The sequence below is a fragment of the Curcuma longa genome, unplaced genomic scaffold (genome assembly GCF_044706935.1).
Source record: "Curcuma longa cultivar G26 ecotype Majalengka, Jawa Barat unplaced genomic scaffold, ITB_CL_G26_1.1 contig_25259, whole genome shotgun sequence".
NCBI classification, from domain to species: Eukaryota; Viridiplantae; Streptophyta; class Magnoliopsida; order Zingiberales; family Zingiberaceae; genus Curcuma; species Curcuma longa.
Window position 1 is genome coordinate 64,328 of NW_027432702.1, and position 9,876 is coordinate 74,203.

The 9,876-nt window shown below is 40.1% G+C and overlaps 1 protein-coding gene across 1 annotated transcript; it reads left to right on the forward strand.

The window, feature by feature from the left end:
* Positions 1 to 1,467: 1,467 nt before the first annotated feature.
* On the forward strand, positions 1,468 to 2,837 carry LOC141818544 (caffeoyl-CoA O-methyltransferase). Its single transcript, XM_074706026.1, has 5 exons — positions 1,468 to 1,622; positions 1,712 to 1,791; positions 1,880 to 2,024; positions 2,092 to 2,223; positions 2,306 to 2,837. The coding sequence occupies exons 1-5, from the start codon at positions 1,536 to 1,538 to the stop codon at positions 2,597 to 2,599; spliced, it is 738 nt and encodes a 245-aa protein (XP_074562127.1). The 5' UTR covers positions 1,468 to 1,535; the 3' UTR covers positions 2,600 to 2,837.
* Positions 2,838 to 9,876: the final 7,039 nt, after the last annotated feature.

Genomic DNA, 9,876 nt, shown 5'->3' on the forward strand with positions numbered 1-9,876 from the left:
ACGATGTATTTGTAAAAAATTTTTTCCAAATATGGAACGCAATCAAAGGATGCTGGGTATCTGGATTGGCCGCCGTATGCACTTTTAGTGGTCGGTGGAAAACTTCCATAGGACCGGACCGATCACCCCCAGAAATTAAGTCCATGAGACTGATTGAGATTTATCATTTTTCATTTTATCACTCTCAACTAGAGTCGAACTTAACTTCGTCGAAGCGTCCTCTGAGACATGATATTTTAACAACATTAAAACTTTATAAGGTATTTTAAAATTTTCACAAGTTCTTCTCTTTTCCGTAACTCACTAAATCCAAGTTGGATTCAGCCCTTTCACTACGGACGAGTCCCACCCAAAGCGGGAAACGTCACGACAAAAAGCTAAAACAAAAAGGAGAAGACTAACGAGCTAGCGGTTCGGTTTGTGGTCAGCATGCCCGTCTTAATTGGCGCAGTACTCGTCGCTCTCTCCCACCTACTCCAGCAAGACCGCGCCAACAACTTTCTCAATTGCATCCCTCCTCATTAATTTATAAAAATGTGAAATTCATCGCCCAACGATTTCATAAAATCGATTTTACGATCATATATAAAAAATTAAATTAAAAAATTATAATTGATCATGACAGAGAAAGACATTATCTTAATTTTACCGAGATTTAAATTCTTATCCATTTCTACAATTCTACTCGGTCGTAACCAGTTCGGTTATGTCTCGGGAGTCATCCCTCCCCCTAAGCCATTAGTTCTCGTATGTTGTGCATCTTTTTATGCTCAATATCAAATTGAGTGCACGAACCATCTAGATCATTTTCGGACATCTCGACTTACCTTGCGGCACACTCAATCGCAGACGTTATACACACGGAAAGATGTGCAACGTATCAATATATTATGCGTCTTTTCATGTGTGACTCATCTGCGATATCAATTCATAATTGAGTACACGGAATGTCCGGATCACTTCCGAATGTTTTGATTTATCTCGTCGCATACTCTTCTGCAAAAGGTATAATCCGTCATCTTAGCGGCCCCACACGGTCGATCCCACGACCATTTGTGAGAAGGTAAATCGAGAAACTGCAGTTGCTCACGACGCAGGAGAGCATTGTCTCACTTCGTCAGGATTCAAACCTTTACCCTCTTTTATAATTCTGCTACATCATAACCAATTCAATTATACTCCTGGAGCTCTCGTCGCATACTCAATTGCGGACGCTACGCACGTAAAAAGTTATATATATCTATATATAAAAAAGTCAATCCTTACTTTATAGCCAAAATATTCAGTGGGTGGTAGGTGGAAAGGAAGTCCGCAGATGCAATCGAACATGGTGGGTGGGTAAGCTGTAAGCACCAGCCATCACTCACGAACCGACACTTGCCAGCTCTGCCCCACGATTTATTTCGCTCGACCCGGTCCGGTTCGATTTTTAATCGACAATGCGGTAGGTGAGCCTGTTCCAGCCTGCACCTCTTTTTATTCCACCCGCCGTGGAAACTGGGACTAGCACCTCCAGTCGCAGCGTCAGATCCGCCATGGCCTCCGACTCGAAGAATGGCGAGCAGCACAGGCACCAGGAGGTCGGCCACAAGAGCCTCCTCCAGAGCGACGCCCTCTACCAAGTAAGTTCTCTTCGATCTCTGACGCGGAGCTTGAACTTCCAACTTTAATTCTTCGATCTGGATGAATATTGAATGGCCGTCCGTCGCAGTACATACTGGAGACGAGCGTGTACCCTCGCGAGCCTGAGGCGATGAAGGAGCTCCGAGATATCACCGCCAAGCATCCATGGTAGTTTTCTCTGCATCCAGTCAGTTGCTTCTGATCCAAGTTAATCTTTTTTTTTTTATTCATGTTTTGATTTGTGTGATCCATCCAGGAACTTGATGACGACTTCGGCGGACGAGGGCCAGTTCTTGGGGCTGCTTCTGAAGCTCATCAACGCCAAGAACACGATGGAGATCGGCGTCTACACGGGCTATTCTCTGCTCGCCACCGCCCTCGCCCTCCCTGACGACGGCAAGGTCTGATTTCTAGGTTTTGGATGCTTAATTCGGGATGGGGTTGTTTGATTTGGTTTGTCTTGTGCAGATCCTGGCGATGGACATCAACCGGGAGAACTACGAGATTGGGCTGCCCGTCATCCAGAAGGCCGGCGTCGCCCACAAGATCGACTTCCGCGAAGGCCCCGCCCTCCCCGTGCTCGACCAATTGCTCGAAGATGTAAACTCGATTCGACTACAGATCTCAGATTTTCCAGATCAATCCAAGGCATAACGATCTAAAAGTTGAATTTTGTGCGCAGGCGAAGAATCACGGCTCCTTTGACTTCGTGTTTGTGGACGCGGACAAGGACAACTACATCAACTACCACAAGCGGCTGTTGGAGCTGGTGAAGGTGGGCGGCGTGATCGCGTACGACAACACGCTGTGGAACGGGTCGGTGGTGGCGCCGCCGGACGCACCGATGCGCAAGTACATCCGCTACTACCGAGACTTCGTCCTCGAGCTCAACAAGGCGCTCGCCGCCGACGACCGCATCGAGATCTGCCAGCTCCCCGTCGGCGACGGCGTCACCATCTGCCGCAGGGTCAAATGAGTTGATAATTTTATTACCGATATAAGAATCTATAAATCTATCTCCCTGTTTCATTCCAACGTCAATTTAATGGTGTGTGTTCCCAACAAACAATTCCCTTTCAGTTGAGTTTCTGGTAAATTTCCACAAGAAGGCTTGCAATTCCAGAAAAATGTATTGTCTTGAGTTGCAAGGGGAGATCTCATCTCAGATGTTTGCGATAATTGGTTAAAATTTTCATATCTATTATTGCTCTCTCTGTTCTTTCTGAGCCTGCAAGGAATGAAAATCCTCACTTTCATTTGGTCAACTAAAAAAAAGCATAGTTAATCAGAGGAAGAAAGAATCTTCAACATTTTTCTTGCTCGAGCATTTGTGATTTGCTTGGGTTGGTGTATATAGTCCAATTATTGATGTGCATGGCCTACCTCTGATCGAGAAAGGGATGGCTCACCGAACTATTTTTGGTTGCAAGTAAAAAGAAAAGGGGAACATAAGAGTTTAGCGAAGCTTGAGACACAAAAAAAAAGAAAAAGAAAATCAGTTGCTAACCTACTCTTGCTATTGGACAAGTGAAAAACAACTAACTACTAACCTACTCTTCTTTTCTTCTTTCCTGAGTGTTCAATTTGTCAAACAAAACCAACCACATTATTAAAGTCTTTAGCTTAATTAGGAGTACCAGGAGTGCCAAATCAACTCATCAATCTTTCAAATATGCCGCAGCCGCAAAGAGTTGGTTATAAAATCACGACTTGGTTAGCTGGATCGCTTGTTTTGGCAAACTAGTGCATGATTTAATAATTTTAAACAAATTGAGTTTGGATTATCTTCTATGTGGATAATGTTATCTATGTATCATCCTACTTGAGTGGGAGAGGAGTTGAAAATAAAAAGAAAAAAAGGTATGTATATGCATTCATATTTTGCAAAGATTTTGTAGTCTTTGAATTTTGAAACTAAAACTGAAGTTTGAATGTGGGCTTCTAATTTTGGCCCAAATGAATAAAATTAAGTTGATGAATAAAATAAATTACGATCAACAAGCTCAGGTCAGCTAGCTAGTGGTTGTTAGTTAGGTGGTTGTCGGGTTTATAAGTATGTCGCAAGCTTGTTAGACTTGTACAAATACAAGTCTAATACTTATGTGGGTTTTGTGTTTGTGTGATTAAATCACTAGGCTAAATTAATAGTTTAAGGCTTTTGGTATACCAAACATTATGTGATCTAATTAAGAAAAGAGTTTTTGGTATTCCTAAACGGTATGGAATTAATAGGTAGAGACTCTTGAGCTCTTGGGTTTTAATGGGAACCCTATTGGAATAATATATAAAGGGCTTTGTGGTTATGGTCCCCGAGAGATCAAACCTTATTGGCATCCTAACTCTTTTCAATCCCATCATTGGAAGAGAACTATTAGAGCCATCTGGTGGTTTGATTGAGGAAGGCCAGCAACCTCTCCTACGGTATAATTAATCGTTTTCATGATGAATCCAGGTATGTGTTATTGTCGTTTATTCTAACAATCCTTGGCATGATTTAGATCTTGGTGTTGTTCTTGCTTTAGAACATATTAAACGGAATTAGTTTGACAATTGGTATCAGAGCATTAAATCGTGCTTAGATTGTTAGATTTATTCTACATATGTTGGGGACATTTCTGTTTTGATCCATAAAACACTATAGAAATTTCTGTTGGGAAAATCACCGCTTAAGAACGGCGATTTCTTTCGTCTCTGTGCCGCTCGATTTCCGTGCGAGGGGTTGGTGATTGGTAGCCGGAGGAGCTTGCGACCTGTTTCCGGTCGATTTTGCTCTGTTCCGGTGTTCTTCCCTGTTTCTGCCGGCTTTGCAAGCAGCGGCTCTGCTCTCCAGCAAGGCCAGATCGGCGTCGCCAGCCAGGCTGGGCGTCGGTGAGGCTGTATTGGGCTTCAGGCAGGGAAAGCGCCGTCGGGTTTGGCGTCGGCAAGTAGCGGCGCCGAAAGAGAAAACGGCGGCGGCGGAAGATGTTCTCGGTCTGTGTTTAGGGCACGGACCAGAGAGCCGAAGGAAAAAAAAAAATTGATTCGGTTTTTTGTTTATTACAACAATGAACAGTAAATGATTAATTTGTTTAATCATTAAAAAAAAAAAAAAAACAGTAGCGATGCTACTGTGCTTCGTGCACAGTAGCATAGGAAATAATAATTTTTTTTTTTGTTTTCATTAATTGCTAGCCCACTTAATTTTTTAAAAAAAAAAAAAATATTGCTACTGTTTATATAATTGAACTATTATTAGAATAGTTCTAATAAAATTAAAGAAAATTTATTTTTCTTTATTGCCGTCCGTTGTGTTTCTGGATGGTTTTATTTTGGCTGCGGCACTGATTTTTGCTTTTGTCTTGTATTTCAAATTATATTAATTAAAATAACATGTTGCCAAAGTAGCCTCTGTTATATAAATTGATCTGATTTGAAATATGAAGATGTGTATATTTGTTATTCATGCGGATAATAATTAACCCAAAGGAAGACTATTATTTGGCCGAATAATACATATGCGAGTGGTAATAGACGTGTGACAATTATAAAAGTTTTACTCATGTGGATAGTAGTCAATCCAAAGAAAGACTATTATTTGACTGAGCTTATTGTCAATGCTTTGATTACTACGTGGAGAGTACTGCTTACAAATTAATATTATTGCCCAAAGGTTAAATATTAATGTTGTGTTTAGTATCTTGTTTAATTGGGCCCACCTTTATGCTATTTGATTATGTCTAACATAATATATTAATTGTGAGTTTATATATTTTATTTTGAATCCAGTTACTACGGCTGCCTCACATATATCTACAAATTTGAACTCGATCCCTATGCTGAATGGGTCGAACTTTAAGGCTTGGAAAGAGAACGTGGAAATCGTTCTAGGATGCATGGATCTGGACCTTGCATTACGGACCGAAAAACCCACTGCAACTCCGGAAGACCCTAATACGGTCAATATAGAAAAGTGGGAACGGTCTAACCGCATGAGTCTTATGATCATTAGGCGTTCCATTCCAGAATCTTTTCGGGGCTCTATGACTGAGAACAGTGATGTCAAGAAGTTTCTCGCTCAAATTGAGACTTACTTTGCCAAAAATGATAAATCGGAAGCAAGTAGTTTTCTAAATTCACTCATTTCCATGAAGTATCAAGGCAAGGGGAACGTTAGGGAGTACATTATGGAAATGTCTCATCTCGCTGGAAAACTTAAGGAATTTGAGATCGAGATTAAGGAAAATCTTCTCGTCCATTTGGTTCTTATCACTCTTCCTGCACAATTTAATCAGTTCAAAATAAGTTATAATACTCAGAAGGAAAAATGGAGTATTAATGAACTGATTTCTCAGTGTGTGCAAGAAGAAGATAGGCTTAAGCGAGAGAAGATTGAAAGTGCTCACTTGGCATCTACTTCTCATAATAAGAAGAGAAAGAAACCCGAGTATGCTGATAAAGTTACATCTAACCAGAATAAGGGAAAGAAACAGGATAAGGAATTTACCTGTCATTTCTGCAAGAAACCTGGCCACTTCAAGAAGGATTGCCCAAAGTACGTCGCCTGGCGTGTAAAGAAGGGTAAGATTCTCGTTTTGGTTTGTTCTGAAGTTAATTTAGCTTCTGTACCAAGACATTCTTGGTGGGTAGATTCTGGTGCTACTACTCACATAAGTATGTCTATGCAGGGTTGCCTGTGGAGCCGACCGCCAAATGATGATGAAAGATTTATCTATGTGGGCGATGGAAAAACAGTTCCAGTTGAAGCTGTTGGGAATTTCAGATTATTGTTAACAACTGGATTTTATTTAGATTTGAATGAGACTTTTGTTGTTCCGTCGTTTAGACGGAATTTAATTTCTATTTCTTGTTTGGACAAATTTGGTATTTCTTGTTCTTTCGGAGATAGTAAAGTTAATTTCTTTCTCAAGTCAAATCTTATTGGTTCTGGTTCGTTAATTGATAATCTGTATATGGTTGATTCTATTGCTTCGTATAATGAAATTCTGCATACAAACTCAAGAGGTACAAAGCGTAAATTGGAAGAAAATTCTATAACCTTATGGCATAAGCGCTTGGGTCATATCTCAAAAGATAGAATTCAAAGACTTGTGTCAGATGGTATCTTAGATTCCCTTGATTTATCAAATTTCGAAGTTTGTGTGGAATGCATCAAGGGAAAACAAACCAATAAAAGAAAATTAGGTGCTAATAGGTGCTCGAGTGTCTTAGAACTGATTCATACGGATATTTGTGGTCCATTCCCTACGGCATCTTGGAATGGACAACAATACTTTATCACGTTCATAGATGACTACTCGAGATATGGATATATTTACCTAATTCACGAGAAGTCACAATCCTTGGACGTTTTTAAGTCCTTTAAAACTGAAGTTGAGCTTCAGCTTGATAGGAAAATAAAAGCCATCAAATCTGACCGTGGAGGGGAATATTACGGTAGATATGATGGATCGGGTGAACAACGTCCAGGACCTTTTGCCAAATACCTAGAGGAATGTGGAATCGTCCCCCAATACACAATGCCGGGCAAGCCTAGCATGAATGGTGTTGCAGAAAGACGAAACCGCACTCTTAAGGACATGGTAAGAAGCATGATAAATCATTCTTCTTTGCCAGAATCACTCTGGGGTGAGGCACTTAAGACTGCAGCATATATTCTCAATAGAGTACCAAGTAAAGCAGTAGCTAAAACCCCTTATGAGTTGTGGACGGGGAAGAAGCCTAGTATAAGGCATCTTCACGTTTGGGGTTGTCCAGCTGAGGCTCGAGCATACAAACCTCAGGAAAGAAAACTGGATGCAAGAACTATTAGCTGCTATTTTATCGGTTACTCTGAACGATCACGGGGTTTCAAGTTCTATAATTCCACTACTAAGTCAATTTTTGAAACGGGTAATGCTAGATTCTTTGAGGATTGTAATTTTGAGAAGGGAGAGGGTTTAAGGAATGTTGTCTTTGAAGAGGATTTTATCTCTCTTCCTGAGGTGGTTTCAATTGATGTCCAGGCTTCAATGACTGACGTCAATCAAGAACCAATTATGGAACAAGACAACAATCATGTTCCTCAAGATGAACAAAATCACCAATCTCAAGATAATATAGAAGTGTCATTAAGAAGATCCACTAGAGAAAGAAGGAGTGCAATTCCAGATGATTATTATGTATTTCTTCAAGAACATGAGGAAAATGTAGGCATAATGGATGACGATCCTGTAAACATTCATCAAGCCCTACAAGGTTCTAACTCTCAAAAGTGGATCATTGCAATGGAAGAGGAAATGAAATCCATGAAAGACAATGATGTTTGGGATCTTGTCGAGTTGCCATTTGGTGCGAAACCTATTGGTTGTAAATGGATATTTAAGACCAAAAGGGATTCGCAAGGCCACATTAAGAGATATAAGGCTCGTCTTGTCGCAAAAGGATTTACTCAAAAGGAAGGCATTGATTATAAAGAAACCTTCTCTCCGGTATCGACGAAGGATTCATTCAGAGTAATCATGGCACTTGTAGCTCATTTTGATCTAGAGCTGCATCAGATGGATGTAAAGACTGCGTTTCTCAATGGAAACATTGATGAAACAATTTATATGGTGCAACCAGAAAACTTTATATCTGGAAATTCAAAGTCTGTGGTATGCAAATTAAAGAAATCCATCTATGGCCTTAAGCAGGCGTCCCGTCAATGGTATCGCAAATTTCATGAAGTTATTATCTCGTATGGTTTTGAGGTAAATTTAGTAGAAGATTGCGTATATCACAAATTTAGTGGAAGTAAGTTTGTCTTTTTGGTTTTATATGTCGATGATATACTAATAGCAAGTAGTGATGTTGGCTTGTTGCACGAAACCAAAAATTTTCTCAAACAAAATTTTGAGATGAAAGATCTTGGTGATGCCTCTTTTGTATTAGGAATTGAGATACTACGAGATCGCTCTCAAGGTATTTTGAGATTATCACAAAAGAGCTACATCGATAAAGTATTGCTAAGATTCGGCATGAGTGGTTCTGCACCAGGAGACAACCCAGTAGCTAAAGGAGATAAATTTTGTCTCGGTCAATGCCCCAAGACCGAGCTTCAGAAACAGGAAATGCAAAAGATTCCTTATGCATCAGCTGTAGGAAGCCTTATGTATGCTCAAGTATGTACGCGTCCGGATCTTGCGTTCATAGTTGGAATGTTAGGTAGATATTTGAGTGACCCAGGAATGGATCATTGGAAAGCAGCTAAACGGGTTATGAGGTACTTGCAGAGAACAAAAGATTATATGCTCACCTATAGAAAATCAGAAATTTTGGAGATCACTGGGTTTTCTGATTCCGATTTTGCCGGATGCCAAGATAGTAAGCGATCCACTTCGGGCTATATCTTCATGTTGGCTGAAGGAGCTATTTCCTGGAGGAGTGCCAAACAGACACTCATAGCTTCTTCAACCATGGCGGCAGAGTTTATAGCTTGTTTCGAGGCATCCAATCATGGTTTGTGGCTTCGCAATTTTGTCACAGGGCTGCGTATTATAGTTGGAATTGAAAGACCACTGAAGATATTTTGTGACAATAAATCTGCGGTGCTATATTCAAATAACAACCGAAGTACTACGAAGTCTAAACATGTGGACATTAAGTTCATGGTTGTAAAGGAAAGAGTTCAGAATGGTCAAATTTCTATAGAACACATAGGAACTAGTTCCATGCTTGCTGATCCTATGACTAAAGGTTTACCACCCAAGGTCTTTCATGAGCATGTTGCTAATATGGGTGTTGTTTCGTATGATCCTTTGGTCTAGTTGGAACTAATAATTTTGTGATTGTTTTGACCATATTCCAGAATTTTTCTATATAGAATAAAGTTGATGGCTTATGTTTTACTCACTGAACTCGTTTGTACATGTGTGTGGTTTTGCATTAAGGTATCTTGCGGTTTTGCACTCAAGGGACTTCAATTTTATGATCTCACTAAAGAATGAAGTCAAGGACCAGTTGGAAACAGACATGATTATGATCACTTTACATGTAGTTTCCATGCTACCTATCCATACTTGATCTATGTCATTGAATGTGTTTGGTGTTGGTGACCACAGAAGGTCTAGTCATGATAAGTGTGACGAAAGCCACTTTGATCCCACACTAACTCATAAGATGGACCAGATTGAACTAAAGAAATTAATATTAGCCTTAAGAAAGAGCTCTCTAAGGTATATGTGATTTTAAGGTATTAAACACACAAGCACAACCCAAGTTGGAAATTGTTAGACT

Excerpts from the sequence above, each read along its gene's own strand:
- LOC141818544 (XM_074706026.1), top strand. The coding sequence starts at position 1,536 with ATGGCCTCCGACTCGAAGAATGGCGAGCAGCACAGGCACCAGGAGGTC. Across the intron at positions 1,792-1,879 it reads ATCACCGCCAAGCATCCATG|GAACTTGATGACGACTTCGG; the intron begins GTAGTTTTCTCT and ends TGATCCATCCAG. Across the intron at positions 2,224-2,305 it reads TCGACCAATTGCTCGAAGAT|GCGAAGAATCACGGCTCCTT; the intron begins GTAAACTCGATT and ends TTTTGTGCGCAG.